Genomic DNA, 24,441 nt, shown 5'->3' with positions numbered 1-24,441 from the left:
CTATATTTACTCAAAAATCTCTGTAGAAACCCAATGAATTCCTCTCTTCCCTGATGATTTTAGTAAATATGCAAAATAATATCTAATTTATCAAACTTTAAGGCACTTAAGGCACTTTATAACATTAAAATATTTTTCTTGCCTAATTGCTGATCTTGACATCACTTAAAAGCCCTTTATGATTTCAGGACAGTCAGTGGCTCCAAATGGAACTAATTACTCTGTAGACAAAGCAACAACTCCCTGCGTCTTGGAAAGCAAATGTAACACTTTCTTCCAAGTACCTTCAACTCCAGTGCAAAGCATCACATCCCAGACTGGGCTAAAGATCTGAGGGGAAAAAAAACTCAGGCCCAGAGACTACAAAGAAGAGGCTTGCATGGTCTCATTTTGCAAATAGAATTCTGTGGGTTTTAGAGCTGGAAGAGAGCTCAAAGAGGACACCAGCAAGTGCAGCTTTCAGCTTCCAGGAAAGATGGACAAGAGCTAACCCTGGGTGTGCTATTTCCGTTCAGGCACAGGGAGAAAAATATTTTGCAGGGTTTTATTTCTTTTAAAATGAGTACATTGCTATGGCTCAACAGGCTATATGGAAATGTGTCTGCAGTATGTACTAAAAGGCAAGGCTGACTTCCCTAGGAAAAAAGTGGGAGACTCTACTCTCTAAAACTCCTCCAGTCTGTCGTGGAGGCAACTACAGAGTAATAATAACGGAATGACGGCAGGTACTTTGACAAGACCTTGTACAATGCCTCTTAGAATAAGAGTTAACATTCTTTTGCCTGACAATTTTACAGGAAAGCCCAGAAGAGGAAGCCAGAAATACATTCCAAAAAACCCAGTGCTTAAGATTAGGAAAAAAAAAAAAAAAAGTCTGATAATGTTTTTTAATTTCATTTTTAGTTTCTCTACACTTAGGCGGAACTAACTCAGTCCCACGAATGTCTTCTTCAGTGTGAGAACCATCCTTTCTGGAACCACAGGGCTGCAGATATCATGCTGGAAGTCTCCCAAGGGCAAACCGCCAGACTGGGGCAGCTCTTCCTCAGTCACTACCGCGAGCTGGGCTGGGCTGGGCTGAACCTGGGCTGACTGACCTCCGGACCTGCCGGCAGACACCTGCATTCGCACCACCTTTCTAGGACGCGGCCCACGCTAAGGTCCGGGTGAGGTGGGAAGGCCAGGTGCCATTGCCTTTGGCGCTGAGGACGACCCGCAGGTGGGAGAGAGCCATGAGACGCTACTTCGCGGCAGATTCCGAGGCTCGGCCCCGCGTGGTCGCAGCGCCGGGGCAATGCTCTCCCGGCCCCCGCTAGCCCGGAGCCGCTACGTGCAGTTAACTTGCACGCGTTGCCGCTCCCTCCGGCCGGGACAGCACCCTAACCGAACGGTAGGGAAGAATCCTTGCCTCCACCTCGAGAATTCCTTCCAAAGCGTCCCCACTTTCTTCCCCACAGACCTGCCCACTCAGGCTGGACGTCGGGGTCGCCGGCCTCGGTGGCCCGGGAGGCCGAAGATTCGGTTCCCCGCCGCACCTGGAACCGCCGGGGCCGAAGGGAAGCATCGCGCTCGGCGGCGCGGTTGAATCACGGGTGAATCACCCAGCGGAGTTTCCTCCCCGGAGGAGGCGGGACAGGGGTGGGGACTGGCCGGCGGCCGCCCGCCGCGACAGCCAGTGACCGGACCGGGGGCGGGAGTAGGGAGGAGCGGCGGGGGCGGGCCTGGGGCCAGCCGAGGCGCGGGTGGCCGCGCGGCTCTTTAAAGCGCGCCCCGACGCGGACTCCCCCAGACTTGGGGTTCCCCGCACCCCTTCCCGCTCTCGCACGCTGCCCATCCGCGTCTCCAGCGCCACCTCCCTAGTCTTCGGGGCGCAACAGAATCCTCCCGACCTCGCCGCCAGCTCGTAGACATGGAGATTCCCACCTGGCCCCGGGTGCCCTGCCCCGAGCCCGCCTTCGCTCGGACGCTCGTGCTCGGCTGGTTCCTCCTGCAGGTGGCCGGAGCCTCAGGTGAGTGGCACCCGCCCCCAAAACCCAGCGGCGCGCGGCCGGGAGGAGGGGGCTCTCCCTGCTGCCCGGAGGTGCCCCCGCACCCGCCTCACGTGGCCGCTCCCACGCAGCGGAGTCCGAACTGACCCAGCCCCCGAGGCGCGCAGGCGGGAGATGGAGGGTAGTAGTTCGCGGCCCCTTCTGCTGGAGAAGCTTTCTCCGGAGTCCGTCGTTATGGCATACATGGATTTGTGGCTCCCGCCTTAAGTTTAGGCAAAGTATCTCCCAGTGATCCGCTACCTTGAAGGTGGTGGACGTGGATCCGCACCTGCACTGGTCAGCGTGCTGTGTTTGGATATTGTTCTTCATTGCACGTGCACTTTTCCTTGATAAAGAGCGGCCCTTGTGGTCTTCTCTTGGACGTCTTTGTTTTAGATTGAGTTAGAGGCAATCCTGTTGCAAAAAGTCGCTTGGATTGGAGCAGGCAGGGCAGAGACTGTGACCTGCTGAGTACTGGCAAAGCAGACCTTAGTAATAACGCATCATAATGGAATACATCCGATGGTGTGACAGGCCACACCTCTGCCGGACTGTCCAGAAGTTTCTATATAGAGACATGTTAGATTAAAAGGGAAAAAGTGAAGATTTGGCTTTCTTACGGTATGCAGCCCTAACTTCTCTTGCACGTGTGGGATCTGCCCTTTTCCATAACTTACCACAACCTTTCTTACCTGGCCTTCCCTGGTGAGTTGAACCTCTGAGTCCTGCCCTTCCTGGCGCTGGGCCTTAGACATCGCAGGAGGCTGAGGGCTCCTGAGCTGTGTTTCTAGGTCGAGTTATCTCAGGGCTTCCCACCACCCCCCTCTCCACTGTGTATAATTTCAAACAAGAATTTTGAGATCCATGCCTATTTTCTTAGATTACAAGGTTGATTTTGCCATGAGGAAATTCAGAGACCCTAATTAAGAAAATTAAGAAAAACCTGAAAATCTTTTTTGTCTTGATAACTCAATAATGAAGCTTTTGTGGTTGGAAAAAAATTAATATGAGGCTAATGGTGATGTTGGGGGAATGGGAAGATGCTTTATACCATCAACGTGAAATCATGTGCTGAGTTCATGTAATAATAGCTGTTTCTCTATTGTTTAAAGGCACCTCAGAGGTAGTGGTAGCATATAACTTAACTTGGAAATCAACTAATTTCAAGACCATTTTGGAGTGGGAACCCAAACCCATCAATCATGTCTACACTGTTCAGATAAGGTAAGCTAGGTACAAAAGAAAAAGAAAATTAAATTTTTGATGTTTCCACTTCCCTGTGAATACAAATGTCTTTAAAACCGATGAATGGATGAGAGAATTTAACAGAGGACAAAGGGCATTCCTGGTCATTTGCAGGCCAGAGCCATACTCCATGAAGCATGCAACATTGCCACCGCTTCAACTGATAGAATGTTTCACTTGTTTTTGGACACCATGGGAAAATTCCTAAGTGGAGTCTAAGCTGGGGGTAGGTGAACTTTCTTGAGCAGGCTGCGGCAGCATGGGAAGATGTTGTTGTGAATAGATGCTAATCTCATCTAAGCACACATGTCTTTTTCCTCGCTGTCTAGACTGTGAGCCGGATCTAACATGTTGTAGAGGAAGCCGGGAGGAGTACAAATGTATATGTTGCCCTAAAGCAGTGTTTGATTCACTCATCTTTGGACACTGATTCAAAATTTGGTTGCATACGTGATCTTGGAGGAGGTCAAATCCGTGACTCACAGAAGCCCGGAAGAAATACTGTATCTGTACTCCCAGTGGTCAGGGCTGCTCTGCTTGGCCACCCTCCTCTCTGACAGCTCTCTCCAAGAGCTGGTAGGTCGGCATTTTCAATCTGAGTGTGGGACCTATCTTCCTTGATGGTTTTCACCAAATTCTTGCTGAATTTTGGGTTTCTGAAATGTTCTAAGAGGCTTGCTAAGGATCTTATTAAACAGAGGAGAGCTAATTGAATAAAGGCACAGTAGAAGCACTGGCTAAAAATTCAAGGTGTTTTGCTATTTTGTCTTAGCTTGTGTCAAGCCTTTTATATGGTATTAGGAACACAGCTCCTAAGGGCGGAGTGGGTCTTTGAGGTGGATGTTCTTGTTTTTCAAAATGAACTTCATGACGAGTCTTGCTAAGCAGGGAAGAGAATCTGTGTGTGTACATGCTGTGTGTATACAGAGAGAGAGTGACAGGAGTTTCAGAACCCCAGGTGATAATTATGGTTATGGTCCAACGTGTCCATTCAGCTTCCACTAATTGAGAATTAGTAATTAATTCCTCTGATACAGAACTGAAGTTTACCTTAGTAAACCACCGTCCTTCTGGATAATGACAATAGGATTTAGGAGAAATGCTTACTCCTAGATATATTCAATCTTATGTTTGGTGAATATGTGAAAACATTTACGACCGACTTGATTTTTAAACATAAGCCTTTGTGAGCTCTAAGTTCTCGGACTGTCCAAGGCTGCTGCTACTTCAGTGAACACATCCTAACAGAGCTGTAGCTTGGACGTGCTTGTAGCTGGGGAGGAGGAGTTCCTGCCACGAGTGACCTCCCCACACTCTTGCCCCTGCGCCAGAGGACCTGTGGGCAGTCCCCCACCCCCGCACTCTTCTTCAGCCTCTGCATGGGTAAATACAGTTTCTGGGCGAAAAGGAACATGGCAGTGCTGTTAGAAAAGAGGAAACTTGTCCGGGGAAGGCGAGGGATTTATTCGCATGACTGCCCCGAGAGTGAGTGCCCAGCCAGGTCTGGAACCAGGGTCTCCCCAGTACCTCATACCACCACCTGCTTAGGTGGGTCTGCCACAGGCTGATGTGAGGTCCAAAGCTGGCAGGAGGAAGGAAGGCCATGCTGTCTGTGGGCCTTCCTCCTTCCTGGCTTTCCGTCCCTAGAGAAAGCATTTTAACCTGTTGCTCTTTTTTATCCACCCACCCTCACTACCAGCCTGTCCCCACTCCCAGGGTACCACTGCAGTGCCCGGAGCCCCTCCTTGGAGCTCCGACTGCATTTTCCCCCCCTTGGGAAGTTTTCAGTGGTCGTTGGGAAGTGCTATTGGCTAAGCCTTAGTGCCCAGCCATCACCTGTAATATTGATTCTATGGAAATGTTCTGAATTCTAACACTAAACTTCCAAAGCTTCTAGAAAACAACCTGCTTCTAAATTGGTGAATCTGGCTTCTGTTGGAATTTCTTAGTAATTCAAGCAGGACATTTATTATTTCCAAACCAGGAGGTTTTGCAATACACAGAGGAAGCTTGAAGCCTTTTAAAGTGTTATTGCTGACAATAGCATTTAGAGGAACTTAGTACAGAACCCCTTAATTACCTTTTCACAAGACTTGACGACTTTCAGGGATCTAGGCGCTTGTGCTAAATTTCGCCAGAGAGTACTGTGATTTCTATGCATGAGCTGGGAAGAAACGAATACCCATCTCTCAGATGGAATGAGGCCACAGAGCCCAGCAGGCTTTCTCCTGTTAATCTGAACAACGTGTGTGCCATAACAATGGAGAAGAATCGTCATGTTCTCACTCATTTTTTAGAATAGAAGTGATACAATTATTAAAAATGCATTTTGGTCATTCTGGAATTAAGACAGCCTCTCTACTTTTATCACAGAAAGTTAGAGAAATTTAAGAAACCGAAATATTTCTCTATCAGTCTCAGTTTATGAATTTTAGGACAAAGAGTGTGTTTGCCCATACCCTCTTAGCCCAGACATCAGTTCAGATTTTTTTTAAAAATATGTACTATGGCTCTTATGCATGAACTGAGACAGTTGAACCCATATGGCAGCTCGTTTTCCCCCTGATTCAACCCGTAAGTGCAAACCAGCCAACACTCAGCAAGGCCTGGCTACATGAGCCCTATTTAGCCCTGCTCCTTAAGGGTGGGTGGGCCACAAGGGCATGGGCCCTGGTACCAAGTTCGCAGTAAGTGCTTCAGTGGGGATGTTGATGCTGGGGTACAGGGAAGGGAGAGGCCAATTCTGAGAAGGGAGATCTGGAGATTCCTGGGGAAAGCAGGGTTGGAGCATGGTCTTGAATGATGGGCAGGGCTCTGTGGTGGTCTGTGATGCTGAAGGAAAGAGCGGTGTGGCTGTCAGTTTATGTGGGACAGAAGTGTGTGGATCCAGTGGCAGGGACAGGCATCCACAAATGTTTCGGTCCTTTAGAAGTTTTTCATGTTCAGCCGTTCCTTAAATTATTTCCTCTTCAATGATGTCTTGCAAAAGAAAGATTTGTCTTAGCCTCTTCGTCTCTCAGACTGTTAGATCCTACCTGTATTGTAACGTGATAATCTTTGATGGGCTGTATTCATATCTTGTAGAAGTGAGGGAGGCATGTAGTATAATGAGACCGACAGACTCACCTCTCACCTCATTAGCCATGTGACCTTGTACAAAGTACTTAGTGGCTCTGAGCTTGTGTCCTTATATGTAAAAAAGCTCCGATACCTTCTTGGAAGGATTCTATCAAATGAAGTAACCTGTGTAAAGGGCCCTGTATGATACCTGGCATATGGTAGATTCGGTGATAAATAACCACACCAATAATAGTCCCAATCAAATGTAATATATAGAATATATGGTTATGTGGATCCTATTATTACTACATTGACTATATTCCACATAGACTATAAAGTGTGATAAAATAAGTGTGTAATAGGGACTCCTGGGTGGCTCAGTCAGTGGAGTGTCCGACTCTTGATTTCAGCTCAGGTCATGATCTCAGGGTCATGAGATTAAGCCCCACATCGGGCTCCACACTCCATGTGGGATCTACTTGGGATTCTCTCCCTTTCCCTTTGCCCCTTCCCCCACTCATGCTCTCTCTCCCTCTAAAATAAATAAAATCTTAAAAAAAAAATAAGTCTGTTACAGAATGATATAAAAAGTAGACTATGACACATAATTGGGTCTTGATGGGAAACTGTTCTCTCTCCCACGTAACCCTAACAAATTGTCTACATTTTGAGAAAGAGATTTGGGGCACCTGGGTGGCTCAGTCAGTTGAGCATCTGCCTTTGGCTCAGGTCATGGCCTCGGGGTTCTGGGTTGGGCTCCCTGCTCAGTGGGGAGTCTGCTTCTCCCTCTGCCTCTGTGCTTCCCCTTCCCTCCCCCCTCCCCTCTCATGCTCTCTCTCTCTCAAATAAATAAAATCTCTTAAAAAAAAAAAGATATTTATCAAATGGTTATGAGCACAGACCCAGCAGGCAAACTGCTGTGTGACTTTGAGCCGGTCACCCCTTTGCACCTTGCCTCCGTAGCCTTGTCGGTGAAAAGTGAGGAATTGCAGAGCCACCCCCAGGTTGTTGTGAGGACTTTGCTGTGCTGAGCAAGTGTGTGCCCGGACTGCATGTGGTGCTGTTGGGGTAACACTGAGCCACCGCCAGAAAGCCAGCTGCCACCAATGCAGATCCTGATGTTTCACTCCTCTTCCTTCCTTCCTTCCTTCAGCCCTAGACTTGGGAACTGGAAGAGCAAATGCTTCTACACCAAAGACACAGAGTGTGACCTCACCGATGAGATTGTGAATGACGTGACTCAGACATACCAGGCACGGGTCTTGTCCTACCCAGCTGATGCCAACGATTACTCTGGGGAGCCTCCGTTTACAAACTCCCCAGAGTTTACACCTTACATGGACAGTAAGTACTCTTTGTACTAGCCATTCTTTCAGTCTTGGCCTGAATATTTTTGTGAGCTTGGGACTCTTAGGGGCTATTACATAAAAACTATGCCTCCATACACATATCCTCTTTCTCAGAAATTGGCAAGTAAGTGCCATAGCCCTCTAGGCTCACTCCTGGTGTGGTAGGAGGTTCACAGAACGTAAACCCTGCAGTTGCTAACAGTGTCATCATGTAACTTTCTCCACCTGTCTGTCCCCAGGCCCTCCCAGCAACTGGCGGGACGGAGGGGCTGGGGATGGGGGTGGGGGGTAAGGAAATCCACCAAAGCTGGAGAGTCAGCATTTCCCCCACGGATATTTAGGACATTATATATGACAGGTGCACATAAATCTCCTAAATATTTTCTTCCATCATGAGACCAGAAGTCCCAGCTTAGGGTTTTCACAAACAGTCGCAAATCCGTGGGGTAGGCCATGGGGTAGTCCAATTTTCCTCTGAGTCCACAATCAGGCTTGCTGACCTTTTTAAATAACCTGATCACGATCGGAGTCCCATGATGTGCCGGCCCTTGTCTGGCCCACTCCCAGCCTGCCTCCTTCATGCCGGCTTGGAAAATGAGGAATGCTTCCCTCCCCAGCCTTTGCCCCAGTAAGCTGACCTTAGCACCTGAAAAAGAATGCAGAGGATTCCTGCCAAGTAGATTTGAATTTTTTTTTTTTTTGGTCCGGACTATGGTTCTGAACTAGGTATTTTTAATAAACAGATGTAGCACATTGAGAAGAGTGAAATCAGCTGCTCTTTCAAGAAGAATTAGAATGAAAGGTTAGAATGAAAGGGTGTTAAGTTTTTTATGCGGTGCTTTTGTAGTGACTTTCTGACTGCCCAGTGAGGGAGAACGCTTTCTCCCGGCAGGGATGGTGAGAGGCTGAGGGGCAGTCCACCGCCTTTCCCCTCCGCTGTCAACACTGAGGGTGGAAATAGGAAGTCTGTCTGCCTTCCCCAAGCCCCCGTTTGCCAGAGCCCGTCTTCACTCTCCTGTGTGGCCTTCACTTGTGTGTCTCTCACGGCGCTCAGCCACAGCCACCCCTCAGGGACCGTGCGGGGTCCGTGTTCCTCATTCCCCTTTGGTCACATCCTCATGATTTCCTTTTATATAGTTCTTGAGTTTTTTGTAAACCACTTCAAATCCTTTCTTGGTGTAAGATAGAAAATATTTTACAGGGGCACCTGGGTGGCTCAGTTGGTTAAGCGGCTGCCTTCAGCTCAGGTCATGATCCCAGGGTCCTGGCATCGAGGCCCACGTCAGGCTCGCTGCTCAGCAGGGAGTCTGCTTCTCTCTCACCTCTGCCTACCTCTCCCCCTGCTTGTGCTCTCTTTCTCCCTGTCAAATAAGTAAATAAAATCTTTAAAAAAAGAAAATATTTTACATATTAATTTTGCATGTGCTCACACACACACACACACACATACTTGCATGTACTTCCTATTGAATTACTGAGATTTATTCTACTGTCATACAGCCTAAGCACAACAAATGACTGAGCCACTGCAAAGACCCAGTGGTTAATGCTGGTCCCCTGAGGTACCAAGGACATATCCTGGTCTTTCTCACAGCCCCTCATTTATTGTATCTAAAATATGGAATCTTATACAACTGTATTGTGTAAGACAACAGCCACTAACCACAGATGGCTACAGAGCGCTTGAAATATGACTAATGTTATAAGTCTAAAATGCATACTGGAGTTTGAAAAATATCTCCAAAAATTTTTATATTGATTACACCTTAAATGATAATATTTTAGGTATTGGGGGTTAAACAAAATGTATTATTAAAGGTAATTTCAGCTGTTCCTTTTTACATTTTCTGATGTGATGACAAGGAAATTTAAAATGACGGCTGTGGCTCCATTATATTTGCACTGACAGACTGCCCTTGGAAGTCTCGGGGTTCTGCTCCGGAGCCCCTTAGCTTCCGACTGCCGGGGAGCCCTTCTGTGCAGCTGTTTCACAAGGGATGATTGGGCTATCATCAACTCTGATAACTAAATGGAATTCTACTTGGTATAGAATTCTTTGGTTCCAACGGAGCTCATTTTCTATGTTTTAGCAAAGCTCGGACAGCCAACAATTCAGAGTTACAAACAAGTTGGGACAAAGCTGAATGTGACCATACAAGATGCACGCACCTTAGTCAGGAGGAACGGCACCTTCCTAAGCCTCCGGGATGTTTTTGGCAAGAACTTAAGTTACACACTTTATTACTGGAAAGCTTCAAGTACAGGAAAGGTGAGGATTCTTTCATTTGTTTTTATGACTTGTTTTTAAATTGTGGCTCCTTGGCTTTACAGCCCACTTCTTCGCTCCGTTCAAAAATGCCAGAATGGGGTGGTTGAGAGAACAGCGTGGTGGAGGGGGAGGGGAGTCTGCTGTCACGGTTCCATCTGTGACTCCGGGCCGGGCCCCTCGGATCCGCAGACTTCTCAGCCAAGGACTAGACCGGGTTGTCTCTTAGGCTCCTGCCAGCTCTCCCATTTCTTCCTCTCTGGGGGATCCCAGAGACAGAATCGGTTTTCCATTCAACGATGAATGCTTCATTCCCTTTTTCCTTTATGGCAAATATCTTCTAGAGGAGCTAAATTGGGTTGGATGTGCGTAAATTGGATATTTTTGGTCTTGGAAGAAGCATCCTTAGCCGTTACCAGGGGGAACAGAGCAGCCAAGTCGCTTCTAATCCTTTCTACATCAGGTGTGTCCCTGCAAGCTTTTACTTCCACCAGTGACTTAGTAACAGGGAAAAAATTCACTCTGAGCCCAGGTGAATTCAGAACTCTTCATCTTTTAACAGAAAACAGCTAAGACAAACACTAATGAGTTTTTGATTGACGTGGATGAAGGAGAAAACTACTGTTTCAGTGTTCAAGCAGTGATACCATCACGGAAGGCTAACCAGAAGAGTACAGAAAGTTCCATTGCATGCATGAGCCATGAGAAAGGTATGTTCAGAGTTGAATGGCTCTGCCCAGCATTCATCTGGGAGACACGGACACCTTCCAGAGGACTGGTCCACCCTCAGAACCAGGATGGACTTTTGTTCAGGGAGAAACAGCCTTCTTGTTGTTATTGTTGTTTGTCTGTGCTGTGTTGTTCGGGGGGTACGCTTAACAATTTTAGGCATTTAGAAATGTTTCTGTGTTGTTCCCTTATATTAGCGAGTGTTTTCTTGAGCCCCTACCATGTGCCAAGCTCTCTGCTAAGCTCTGGACACATGGTGCATGTTTAGAATTTAGCATCAAATCACAGATTTCTCTGGGTATTTTTTCATGGTTTAATTCTGATCGTGGGAATTATGGGGGAGTGACTGGACCAGCTGTAGCAGCACCCACTAGACACTTGTGAGCACCTGCTATGGGCTGTTGTCACAGGACAGAAAGTCTAACCCATGAAGGGAAGAGACAGAGTCTGTCAGATAGTCCCTCGTGCAGGTGTAGGCACACCCGGGGCCCAGACCCCCCCGTGATGAGTGATTCCTAACTGGAAGTGCTTCACGGGTTCAGGCTCATCCAATGAAGCTGAAAGCCTGAGTCTCCCTCCAGGCTTTATAGGGAAAGGACCCTGAGGACATTCAGGGAACAAAAGAGTCATAGGATAGCTCCTTGCTAAGATGAGATTTGAAAATTTAAAAACACCTTTAATAAATTCTCTCCTATTGATTGACCACGATGGAAGCAGGGAAGAAAAGGGCTCTCCGTCCCTCTGGTCCTGCACCCCTCTGCGCCATCAGACCCCCAGTCCTCACATCCATCTCCCTCAAGCCCAGCTGGAGTTCCACTGACTCTCTGCCTTCATACACACCCAGATCACTGCTTCCCTGCCTCTACTCCCTCTCCTGAAATGTGTCCTTTGGAAACATTTCAAATGCCACCTCCACCAGGAAGCCTTCCTGTTGCCCCAACCAATTATCATCTGTCCTTTACCTGAACCCTGCTAGCACTCTGTCTCGCTCTTCGCACTGATCGTTCATCTTCTACGATTATAATCCTAGCCACCAAACCCAGCATTATTTTTAGCCACGTGTTTGTAACAGCTGTTCCTGCTCCCACTTAGGTGTACCATTTCCAGGCTGAACATTATCCAGTTTATTAAACAGCCCATTAAATGATGTTCACCACCATCAACTGCCCTAAAACATAGAGGGTTTGACCTGTTCTTTCCTAATCAAAATGTGTTGCGGTGGAAAGAGTGGAGGAAAGAAATTTCAAATTATGCAAAAGTGTAATTTGGTGTCATTTGGGGTTATGCCCCCCATTCTGCCCACTGATAAATGGGATTCAAGCTCTCAAGGTTGAAGTTGACCAGTACCTTTTGTTTTTCAGGAGTGCTCCTCGTCATTGTCATTGTGGCACTCGTGGCCGTCATCCTCATCATCATCCTGTCTGTGACCCTGTACAAGTGCAGGAAGGTGCGTGCGGGGCACAGCGGGAAGGAGAGCTCCCCACTCCATGCTGCGTAAAGTGCGGCCCAGGGAGCTGCCAACCGTGCCCGAGTGTGTGTTGCACTGCGACCAAGGACTTTTAAGACAACAGAATATATACGTGGAAACACAAATGAGTATTTTGGAGCATGGAGACTCTTGGGCTCAAAGAAAGCTTTTGATCTGACCTGTTCTCATGATTAGCATTCTGGTTTCCATGACAGCATTAGACACTTTGGAATGTAATGTACGGTACAACCACTTCCAAGTTGTGAAAATTTCTATTTTAACACTATGGCACCTTTTGCACAAATCATGCATTAGAATGTATATTCTGCACCCCAGATGAAACCAGGTTGTCTAATCAAAAACAAATGAACAAAAAGCCTTACAAAACAATCCTGGGTAGATTTTTGGAAAACTTTTGAGAAGCTGACTTCAAATCATGTGGGAGAGTAAAATGGAAATTGGGTGGACTTTTTCTAACATAGAACATTCTTTTGTGATATATGGTATTAGGTTCTTCTTTTTTGAGTTCTTTTGGAGTTTCAGAACAATTGGCAAACTTTTATGTGAATGTGTTAAATGCAGAAGCCTTCTGTTTGGGGGCACATTCCTGAAGTGCCTTGCAGTTTAGCACTTTAACTGACTCAAATGCTGTGGATTAAGCACTTGACTGCTGACTATATTTTTATAAGACTACTATATAGGCCACATAGAGGTGATGACTTAAGGTACTACAGGCTTTTATGGTCAATATTGTATATATTTATATAATTTTCTATAAGGTTTTATACATGGGGATATTCTATTTATAGAAGTAATATTGTTCTGTTTGTATATATTGAGATAATTTATTTAATATACTTTTATATAAATAAAGGTGATTGGGAATTGTGGCTATTGTATTTATTATATCTTCCATTTTATTATTTATGATTTGGTCTTTGTATTAGTTGGCTCTGCTGCAGGAACAAATGACCCAAAAATTCTCAGTGGCTCACAACAACATTATCTTGAATTCTCACTTACATTAGTTTGGTGGCTGCGACTTGACTGCAGCTCTTCTTAATTCTGTTCTCATTCTAGGCCCCGAACCAAAGGGGAAGACTCTATTTGGGTCAGGCCTGAGGGAAAAGCAAAGAGCTAGTAGTAACAGCGCCATGTCTTCGAGCTTTGAGCCACCTTGTCACTGGCCCAGGCAAGATGCCTGACCATGCCTGACAATTCTCTGCCTATAGGGAGGCACCACCAGTCACACAGCAATGGCAGGGACGCATGGTATCCCAGGAAGGGAGAAAATTATACAGCCAACTGCAGATTTAGAGGGGGTGACTTCTTTCCATGGGCCTTAGTTTGAGTTGCAGATGAAAACTGAAGAGGAGAAAGAAAAAATTCTTTGGACTATCATCTTGAAAGAAAATTGGATAAAAGGGCAACATAAGATAGGGAGAGAGAGAAGTGGAGTCTCTAGGGTTCATTAAAAGTAAACTAAATTGAGAGCTCTTTGTGGATAGGACTGGGTCTGGCTCGTGTTCACAGCCCCTTGAAGGCAGCAGTGACAGTAGGCTCTTAGTCATGGCTGAGTCCAACTAACCGCATTACCTCCCTCTAGAGTAGAGAAATATGGAGTCCACCATTCAAACAAATAAAACACAGCAGAACAGTCTTGATCTCATCAGAGTACTGAAAGAGGATTTTAACTAGAGATGGAAGTGAGACTCCCGGCACCCAGTCGGGCTACAACCGTGTTTGCTCCCCACTGCAAAAGGCTGGGCCCGTGCAAGCTAGGAAGAACACCCAGAACCCAGATGGCACACCCACCTGGAAGGGCCCCCCACGGACACGCTGAGCAAACATTAAAATAAGGGAAGAAGCAGTTCACTGTCCAGCTGCTCATCAATGTCAAGTCCCTCTGTGCCTTTGCTCCAAAGAACTCCAAGCATTATCAATAAAACTCTAAACATCACGTTTGATATAACATCACATTCTCTGGAAGGAAGGGAAAAACAAACCTTCGCTGTCCCCCAAAAAATGGTAGCCTGAAAGGAGAAAAGTGGTAGAAACTTCAGAGAACTAAAGGAAAACAGACCATCGGTTTATGGGGGTCGTTTTGTTGGTTTGCTTTTCACAAACAATCTGTTTCGGTCCCAGAGAGGCTGAATGGGACACTCGGCCGTGTTTGGTTGTGCCAGAGAAAGAAGGCAAGCCTTTACAGCCCAGTCAAGGAGAGAGCTTGGTGGGAGGCGTGCCCTGCAGTAAGTGTGCTTTGGCCGTTACCTTGAATTCCTGCTCAAGCAGGCTCCCCGGGACACAGAGCTTAGTGCACTCTATGGGGGAGGGCGGAGAACAAGTCCCAGAGAGGGCATCTGACTGCGTGTTTCCATCAGGCTGCTCTTTCCCTGCCAGGAATAATTACGGCGTTATGTGATTCCTCAGCCTCATAATCTAAGGAATTTGAATGCACCCACTAAAGAGAGCACAGGCGGAGTGAAAGCCGGTCTGGGTAGTAACAAGGTGTCTGGCTGTTCCCAGGGAAGGAATTCATTCCAGATCCGAATGAGACCACACTGCAGTGATTGGGAGGCTTCATAACTGCACTTTAACCACCCCTTGGGTTTCCCCACCTGTCCTTATCCCTGACACTGAACAGTGGCTGCTACAATCAACACTGTCCGTACCACTGGGAGCAGAAAAGCCATACTATTAATTGTTGGCTGGTATCCAGAAACTGCTGCCCTCCAGTGGGCCAAATTGTACTTCATTACTTATCCTGGCCTTTGACATATCATAAAACTAATTGCCAGTAAACAAACTTTCAGGCTTTGAAAATAGATCTTTAGGATCTTAAATTATTGATGAAGTTTGATTTACATATAAGAAATTAATACTTGTGAAATCCAAAGACATTTTGCCCTAGTTACAGCTCATGGCTTATAATCGAGTACCACTCTCTTAAATAAACAAAGGAACAATTACTCCTGGCCATGAAATGGGAAATAGCCTCATTCCCAAATGCAGTTCTTACCCGTTCTAGGACATGTGTATTTAGCAGGTGTTATTTCTTCTCCAATGGTTGCCTGACCTTTGTTACTGTTACCATGTGATTCTCACTCAGAAGCTTATAGTGGACACTTGTTCCCCTTCCCATAGCCCCTGTTTTTCACCTGGGGATCTAGGTGATTCTGGCTTTGCCATTCAGTACATTCCTTCTTTGTCACTGCAGACATTGGTTTAGGCATAGGACCTAACCTCATCTAGGAAAGGTGAATCTCGGGGCCTTTTCTGGGAATGTGGGGATGCTCTTTCTTGAGGTCTATAATGAAGAAACCTGTGGCCCCCAGAGCTGCTGGCAGTTAGCTCAAGACCACAAAGGGAGCCAGACTCCGCTGGAGATAACATACTGGAGGGCAGTGCAAGGTGATGGAAAGAAACTAAGTCACCAAGCTACTGGATCAAACCTTGCCTGAAGTTCTCCCTACCCATGGACTTTTCACAGGATATAAGCCACCTAATTGCCTAAGTAAGCTTTGGCTCAGGTTTTCTTGACTTTTTTGACTAGCTGTCAAAAGTACCCAAACTGAGGCTGTGGAAGTACTGACACGGGATATAAACAGAGAGAAGGAGGGGCCCCCAGTGTGAGCTTATGATAGAAAATGTTCATACCGTAAATGTCCACGTTCATGCCCTCTCACTACTAGATGATTTTGCCCTGAAATAACCTCTGCTTGCTGGCACTATTAAGTTCTCCTTTTCTATTCAATTATTCCTATCAGAACACAAACATACTGTATTATTTTCTACCTTAAAAAACTAATCTTTCTTTGACCTTATAGACACCCTCATCTGGATTTCCTCCTCACTTCCTACTCCTTGGACACCATCCTCAACTTGTAAATATTGGATCACCTAGTGCTCCAACCTATTGTCTATCAATAATCCTCTCCAGGTAATATAGCCACGCCCATGGCTCTCTCATCTCGCTCTATCATCATCTCACTTTATCATGCTATATGCCCATATCATCTGAATGTGGATGACTCCCAATGTGTATCTTAGCCCCCAGCCTCTTTCCCACACTCCAGAGTTGTGCTGTAGACCCAGCTACTTACACAACATCTCTACCTGGATGTCAAATTGGCATCTCAATCTTAATATGGCCAAAGAGAATCTGTAATTTCCCTCAACCCCAAAACCTGTTTCTTCCCCAGTCTTTCCCATTTCAAGAAATGGCACCACCACTGGCTCAGGCCAAAACGCTTGGTGTCATCACTGACTTCTCTTTCTTCTCGCGTTCAATCCATTGGCAAAGGGGTCAGCTCTACCTCTAAAATACAGTTCCAGGGATGGCTGGGTGGCTCAGTGGGTTAAGCATTCAGCTCAGGTCATGATTTCAGGGTCTTGGGATGGAGCCCTGCCTCCGGCTCCCTGCTCAGCCGGAAGTCTGCTTGTCCCTCTCTCTCTGCTCCCCAACCCCCCAGCTCATGCTAGCTTTCATTCTCTCTGGAATAAATAAATAAATCTTTAAAAAAAAAAAAAAACCAGTTCCAAAAGTTACCTCCTCCTCCTCAGCTATCCCACTAATTCCAGCCATTCTCATCTCCCACGGGATTATTTCAGCAGCCTCCTCGCTGCTGGCCTCCCCGTTCCCACATTCGGTCCCAATATTCCACGTTCCTCACAGCAATCATAGCTATCCTCTTAAACATATAAATTCTGTTTTTAGGGGTACTGTCCTCAACCCTCCAAGAGGACTCTGCAGTGGTGGGGGGCGGGGGGTTGGGGATGATTCCCGATTAAGAGTTAATCAAGGGGAAATGGGCACACAGTGTGACCGGGGCGCTTTAGCCGCAGCGGCTGTGAAGGCTGGCGCGAAGGCTGGTGTGGTTGGAGGTGGTGCGAGCCAGACGCCAGGTGCCATGGCTCCCCCTCAGTCCTCACCCTCCCCTACTCTGTAACTGGCTTTTCTTCCTGACTTCTCCCCCTGCTGCCCAGGGGCCCCGGGCCCTGCACCAGATGCAGAGGGAACCATTTTCCCTAGGCTTTTCTACCAGGTCTTTCTGGGAATCCAAAGAGAGAATGGCCACATTCTTTTGTGGGGATCCACAAAGGCCTCAAGGAAGAGGCAGGTGGGGACTGACAAGGGTCTCTCCTTCCATGGTCTCCCCTGAGATCCGCCTTCTTGGCGATTCCGTGGGGGCTGCCCTGACAGCAGAAGACCCAAAAGGCCGCTGAGCTCAGGCCAGCTCAGATACCGGGGAGCTGCCCAGCCGTTCCCCGCCCAGGAGCCCAGGCCCCTGCAGTGCTACAAACAGTGGGACGTAGCCCATGGGTGCAGCACTTGTAACTTTCTTCACTTTTCTAACACTTGCTTTAATTTTAACTTAGGCTCCCGTTCCACCGGCTGGTAGAATCCAACCCGAGTGATCTGGCGATTCCCTGGAATGTCCGCTTTTCCCCTGTGTGCAGTCTGCTACCCCCACTGCCACGGTTCCTGCCTCCAGGTCCCTCCACTTCCACTCCGGCTAGTGTCTCCCTCCAGCCTGGGAAATCTGTGATAGGAGGAGGGTGGTTGGGCTGGAGGTGTGGGGAGCCTTGCTCCTGCTTGCTGCCATGTCCTCTATACATCTGCTGGCTGTGCACTAGTCCCGTCTGTCCAGGCGTCCTGAACCAGAGGGGACTCCAGGCTTCTCCACTTTCAGCTACCATATCCCCCCGGAACAATGATCACGGAACTGCGGACTAAGTGGGGAGAAGGGTCAAGACTGAAGGATACATCCATCCACAGCATTAGCATTCCTATTTAACAATGTGACCCAGCCCCTTGTATGACTTCTTTTGTCTAAGACTGGAGATCTGGATCAATTGCGGCCAGAAAAAAGATACTATAATTGGTCCACTTTGAGACAAGCTCTCACCCTAGACCAAGAGCAGCCATGTAGATTAGAGTAGGAAATGGGGCATCTAAGATGAAGAGGGGAGGAAATGCTGGGTAGATGATCTTGCCGGTGCCCCGTACATGTTCCAGACCAGGCAGGAGGTAATGGCAAAGAAGACGACCTAATAAGAAAACTACAGCCAAAGCTGTAAAGGGTGGTGAGTTAAGTAGTAAGATAAATAAGAACTGAGGAAACTGGCAGGAAATAACCTGGTTAAGGCCTATCCTCAGTCTCAAGAGCTCTGGCAATATTCTGGGGTGGGGGAAAACAGGAATTACAAAACTGAAATCAGCCAGTATCTTGGGAAGATTTTTTGGCCATTACTCAAATGATCTATTAGAATTAGAGATACTGAAGCACAGAAATAGGCAGGAAGAAGTCCCAGCCTAGTGTTATGGATTTGGAACTGGAAACATAAACTGACAGTCCATTTCTAACAATTGCCACAGGTCCACAGGTCAAGTGACAAAAATTCAAATTTGTTGTTTTACTGAAATCAGCCTGCAAAACTCATACAAAATCTTTATAAGACACTAAATTCTTCATTCTTGGCAAAAGCACCTCACAAAAATAATAGAGAAAATTAAATAACTGTAGTAAATCTATTGTAACAACTCTCATTTTCTTATAAAAGCACTTAGTAGTTATGTGCTGTTACGTCCATCACATCAATTCTATATCAATTTGCTAAGAGTTGAAACTCAACAAATAAACAAATAATTTTGAAGAAGAAAAGAAAGAAACTACCTTACTAAGATTTGAATACAGATCAACGACACTGTTACAAAACTTTTCTACATCTTGTGTAAGCAGCTGGTCTGGGTTGGCTATTCTGTTGTCCAGATTTCCCATTTTATAATATGTGAAAGCTCTAAAAACAGGTGTAAGAAAACAACATTCAAACTAATGATGTTAAACATCAAACAATTCACATTCTAGCGCACAGTGCAAATTCACAGAAACAGAAAAGTCTGGAGCTGGAAGAGACCTTAAAGGTTGTCCTTACTTTTATTTTTTTATTTTATTTTTTTTTAAGATTTTATTTATTTGACAGAGATAGAGACAGCCAGCGAGAGAGGGAACACAAGCAGGGGGAGTGGGAGAGGAAGAAGCAGGCTCATAGCAGAAGAGCCTGATGTGGGGCTCGATCCCAGATCGCCGGGATCACGCCCTGAGCCGAAGGCAGACGCTTAACCGCTGTGCCACCCAGGCGCCCCGTGCCACCCAGGCGCCCCTGTCCTTACTTTTAGAGATAAGGAAGCAAGTCCAGAGAGGGATGACTTCCAAATTAATGGAAGCACCAGGATTAGAGTCTAAACTGCTGAGGCTTTTGCCTATGTCCTTCTGGGTCTAAGAGAACTTCCTTGAAAAACATATCCAATACAAAAGAAAAACTTCTCTATCTCAATATCATAAGCATTTCTATTCAATTTAAGTATTTTTAATATAAAAATAGGTTATCACTTACTGGAGATACTCCTCATAGAGGTATTTAGTTAGTCTTACTCGGAAGCACAGTTTGAGCTCATTTAACCCAAACTTCAAGAAGTTATTAACTACAGAGATCTGAAACAAACAAACCACATGTTACTGGGTTTACTACATTTCTACTTACAAAATTATCATTTATTTCTCTAGCATTGGCTCTGTCCCCAAATCCCATGGTTTTTATAACTGAGAGTCCACACTGATACAATTTGGTTCTGTTTTACTCAGAGTGTACAAAGATACAGAGAGAACATGCTAAACCAAATGCAATTGGCTATATTATCCTGAAATATTAAAACTCTACTTGAAACTCAATTTGGAATATGTTAATATCATTAATTATGAGAAGCATCTTGGTACTTCTTTTGCAAACAAACAAAAAGCCAAATCTGTCCCCTTCGGATCCGAAGTAAAGAAATGCTGACATTTATGTTTCTATCTTCTGTTTCCTACTACAAGCACTACAACCCTAGACAATGAATTCTATTTGCATTTGTTAAAAAAAAACTATAAATTTCCTACCAACTAGTACCATTTCCAGATTATTTCTAGAGTCATCTTCTCTTTCCCATCATTTCATTAAAATTAATTCTTCCATAGTTCCAAACTCACATTTACATAAACATTTCCTCAAGAAAACAATGGTTGTCCACTGAATCTCCATCTTTTACTCACATCTACACTTGCTTATCTCAAATTTTTTTAAAGGTCTAAAAGTCATGTACATGTATCCTCAAGCTTTATTAAATCTGACATATTTTCTTTCTTTTTTTTTTTTTAAAGATTTTATTTATTTATTCGACAGAGATAGAGACAGCCAGCGAGAGAGGGAACACAAGCAGGGGGAGTGGGAGAGGAAGAAGCAGGCTCATAGCAGAGGAGCCTGACGTGGGGCTCGATCCCATAACGCCGGGATCACGCCCTGAGCCAAAGGCAGACGCTTAACCGCTGTGCCACCCAGGCGCCCCTCTGACATATTTTCTAATTAGCTGGATTTCACAATCAAGTTTTTTTTCTCCTATATTTACAATATTAAAATTCTTATAGTGCCAGTAAAATAAAGAACCAAGCTAAGAATATCACTTGTGATTTAAACCAAACACTGACCTTTATCTTTCATAAATTCAGATAATAAATTCCAATTTCACTTCAACTACATTAGTGGTTCAAGTTACTATGATAATAAGTTTATGGCCTAAAGCAATGGTTCTCAATCAGGGTGATTTTGCCACCACACCTACCCACACCCCAGCCTCCTCGGGACATTTGCCAATGTCCTGGAGACATTTGGGGTTGTTAAAACTGGGAGAGGGGCACTACTGCCATCAAGTAGGATGCTACTAAACTTCAGAGAAACCCTGGCCTAAAGGTTAGACCAAAACAACACATAGGGACACATCCACATATGTAGATAATGAAATAGAACCCAACCTAATTCCTTTTTTACTATCTAGGAGAAAGGCTTACATTGAAAAATTCTGCTCTACGTTACAAAACTAAACTTGAAATAGGAACTTAGTACCGTAAATCTTTAAAGTAAACTTAAGGAGTAAAAATCTCAGAAGATTTTAGTAAGATCCAAATTTCTCCCTATGTAAAGATTTTTAAAGAATTACACTTACGAGAGGCATGGCAGCGATGAAGTTGAATAAGTATCTTTTTTTTTTTTTTAAGATTTTATTTATTTATTTGACAGAGAGAAACAGCCAGGGAGAGAGGGAACACAAGCAAGGGGAGTGGGAGAGGAAGAAGCAGGCTCCTAGCGGAGGAGCCTGATGTGGGGCTCGATCCCAGATTAAGGGGATCACTCCCTGAGCCGAAGGCAGACGCTTAAGGACTGCGCCACCCAGGTGCCCCTGAATAAGTATCTCTTGAAATCTTTCCTGCTACGACCAATGATACCACTGCAAATCACCACATGCAATGCATTAGTTGCAAAAGAAGCAATATTTAACACCAAGAAAACCTGTAAAGCTCTAAAATTACTCTTGGAAGTTTTTATTGACTCAAAAGAGTCAATAAGAAAAAAAGAGGCTGAAAAACATTTTCTTGCAGAAACCTGTTTCCAACTTTTGAAATTTGATCATTTTAAAGAGGCTTCTTGAAAATCACTCTATAAACGGCAAAATTAAGTAACAATGATTTCCTTGGCTCTTTCCTTCATAAAAATGATAATTTAAAAAAAGCCTATGCTGTCACAAAAGGGGTGTAGATGGCAAAACAACCAACAACTTTATAGAGCCAGCAATGGGTTACTATGGATGAAATAAACTAGTATTTGTTTTGAAATATTTTAATACCCTGATTCTCATTTGTGTGAACTAATGGCAGAGATAGCCTAATGAGAGATCAGCCAACTCTCACTGTAAAAGGTCAAGGGTAAATATTTTAAGCTTCTGTGGGCCAGAAGGTCTTAGTTCCCATTATTCAGTTCTGCTACTGCAGAGGAAAAACAGCCAAGAATGAGACTGGCTGCATCTTAATACAATTTTCCCAAACGGATGGCAGTGCGATTTGACCCGTGGAGCCTTATCTGCTGACACCAGGACTAAATCCTAAGTCCTCTCTAGCAGACTCGCGGGGTTCCTCAGAGCCTCAGAACGGTTCTCTAGAGGCTTCAGACCTGTTAACACACTTCAACTAGACCAACTCCTCTTTTACATTTTTTAATTTATTTTACACATTTCTCTGTTCTAAAAATATTCATTAAGAACTTCTTTAAAGGACGCCTGGGTGGCTCAGTCAGTTAAGCGGCTGCCTTCAGCTCAGGTCATGATCCCGGGGTCCTGGGATCAAGTCCTGCACCGAGCTCCCTGCTCAGAGGGGAGACTACTTCTCCCTCTGCCTCTGCCTTCTGCTCCCCCTGCTTCTGTTCCCTCTCTCCCCTTCTGACAAATAAATAAATAAATAAAATTTTGAAAAAAAAAAAAGAACTTAAAGTAAGAATTCTACTGCTTTTTGAAAACCATTATATCATATAAGTAAAGGATCTCTGAGTACCATATATCTATGATCTACTAAAAAGATATAACTTACTTGTTCATATACTCTTTTTTCAAACAATATTTATTAATATTCCCAAATGTAAGTAAAATGTATTTGGAAAAACACTGCACTAAATGATTGAAACCTAGCTCCACATACGAAAAAATGATACAGTATGTGACGCAGAAATAATCTGATTTTTATGAGGGAGTAGGTGAATAATGCCACGTAATGTTAACTGCTCTTTGAGAGCAAAAAAGGTGCATGGTCAAATAAATTTGAGGAAACTTGGGTTAAACAAAGCTAACAAATGTCTTTATCAAAGACCTTCTCAAAACTCTTAATGTAACATGAAACTTGTGCATTAAAACTCTCTGAAAGGGTTCTGCAGCATGTATTATTTCCTCTGTCACAGCTGGCATTCCACAGAACATACTTTGGGAAACACTACTTTATAGAATGACAAAAAAATTAATAGTCCAATTTTGATTAGAAGTGCTAAACAGGGGCGCCTGGGTGGCGCAGTCGTTAAGCATCTGCCTCCGGCTCAGGGCGTGATCCCGGCGTTATGGGATCGAGCCCCACATCAGGCTCCTCCGATAGGAGCCTGCTTCTTCCTCTCCCACTCCCCCTGCTTGTGTTCCCTCTCTCGCTGGCTGTCTCTCTCTGTCAAATTAATAAATAAAATCTTAAAAAAAAAAAAAGAAGTGCTAAACAATTTTTTTGAGTTGAACTCGAAAAAAGCTAAAATAGAACCACATAAAAATGTTGCTTCTAGAAATAAGAATATTGAAAACAAGAGCAATGAAGACAGTACAAAAAGTTTAGAGGTTTAGATTAAAATTGTTTGAACCAAACTTCACATAAAACCAAAGTGCTTTAGTACTGCCCAAGCTGTGAACCACACAGGATTACAGAACTTGGTAAAGCACATGCTACCATTCAGCAATGGTTACCATTGGAGTAGCAGCTATAAACTTAAAAAATGGTTTCTTGAATAAAGCCTTATTTCTGCTTATTATTCCGCTGCAAAAGAAAAATAATAGTAAAGAGTAATTTTACAGTTTATATCATATTACTTCTAAAACATGTAAGGATCTTTATAAAAGATAATTTGGTGATATTTAAATGATTTTAAAATGCCTTAGTCAAATGGGTGAAAATAAAACATATCTTTATAAATACATTATAGCAGCAACAAGGTATGAAGGATTCTCCTCTGTATCATGGAATTTCCAGTTTCTACCTTAAAGAAGGAGTCTGTCCCATTAAAATTTGCCCATACTCCAAAGTCTTTAGCCACTGCTAACAAATAGGCCTAAAAGATGTAAAGGATATTAAAATGTACATTAAGGACCAGAACGAGTCGCTTTCAGACTTTTTTTTTTAAGCAGAAACAGATGAATCTAAACCTCTTTGGAAGAAGCAAAAAGGAAAAAACAGAAAAATCAATTTATAATGTAGCTTTAGTAGCAGGTTAGAGCAATGTGTTATTTTTTCAAATAAAACTGTTCCATATTATGAATTCACAATGTTTAAAAATGTTAAATTTAACCAAATATCAAAGATACACAGAAGCTCAAAAATATTTATCAAGGAGAAAGTTAACAATTTACTTTAAAACGACTGCTTCACAATTGATGAATATGGATTAAGAGTATATGGAAGTGGGGTTCCTTGGTGGCTCAGTTTGTTAAGCGTCTGTCTGCCTTTGGCTCAGGTCGTGATCCCAGGGTCCTGGGGTAGAGCCCTGCACTGGGCTCCCTGCTCAACGGGGAGTCTGCTTCTCCCTCTGCCCCTCCCCACCGCTCATGTTTGCACTCTCTTTCTCTCTCTCTCTCTCTCTCTGAAATAAATAAATAAAATCTAAAAAAAAAAAAAGGAAAGAAAGAAA

General features: G+C 44.7%; 2 protein-coding genes and 1 long non-coding RNA gene across 6 annotated transcripts in view; 1 reads left to right on the top strand and 2 right to left on the bottom strand.

The window, feature by feature from the left end:
• LOC123795193 (uncharacterized) overlaps positions 1 to 24,441 on the bottom strand; it is a 222,184-nt gene that overhangs the window by 188,730 nt on the left and 9,013 nt on the right. The window lies entirely within an intron of this gene.
• Positions 876 to 23,924, bottom strand: LOC123795192 (uncharacterized). Of its 2 annotated transcripts, none has more exons than XR_015726322.1 (3): positions 23,504 to 23,924; positions 19,543 to 19,640; positions 876 to 18,945 (listed from the first exon to the last, which is right to left on the bottom strand). It is a non-coding gene; the product is annotated as an uncharacterized LOC123795192 (long non-coding RNA). The 2 variants fall into 2 exon arrangements; XR_006780389.2 differs by lacking the exon at positions 23,504 to 23,924 and adding an exon at positions 21,185 to 21,238.
• F3 (coagulation factor III, tissue factor) lies at positions 1,876 to 13,034 on the top strand. The gene is made up of 6 exons (XM_045801739.2): positions 1,876 to 2,009; positions 3,140 to 3,251; positions 7,486 to 7,676; positions 9,772 to 9,950; positions 10,510 to 10,657; positions 12,038 to 13,034. Exons 1-6 carry the CDS (start codon positions 1,910 to 1,912, stop codon positions 12,172 to 12,174), a joined length of 867 nt encoding a protein of 288 aa, XP_045657695.2. The 5' UTR covers positions 1,876 to 1,909; the 3' UTR covers positions 12,175 to 13,034.

This window comes from Ursus americanus, chromosome 12 (assembly GCF_024610735.1).
Source record: "Ursus americanus isolate L20-20 chromosome 12, mUrsAme1.1.p, whole genome shotgun sequence".
NCBI lineage: Eukaryota > Metazoa > Chordata > Mammalia > Carnivora > Ursidae > Ursus > Ursus americanus.
The sequence above is the reverse complement of the archived record's forward strand: the minus strand, read 5'-3'. Positions and strand labels throughout refer to the sequence as shown.

Excerpts from the sequence above, each read along its gene's own strand:
- F3 (XM_045801739.2), top strand. The coding sequence starts at position 1,910 with ATGGAGATTCCCACCTGGCCCCGGGTGCCCTGCCCCGAGCCCGCCTTC. Across the intron at positions 7,677-9,771 it reads GTTTACACCTTACATGGACA|CAAAGCTCGGACAGCCAACA; the intron begins GTAAGTACTCTT and ends TCTATGTTTTAG. Across the intron at positions 10,658-12,037 it reads ATGCATGAGCCATGAGAAAG|GAGTGCTCCTCGTCATTGTC; the intron begins GTATGTTCAGAG and ends TTTGTTTTTCAG.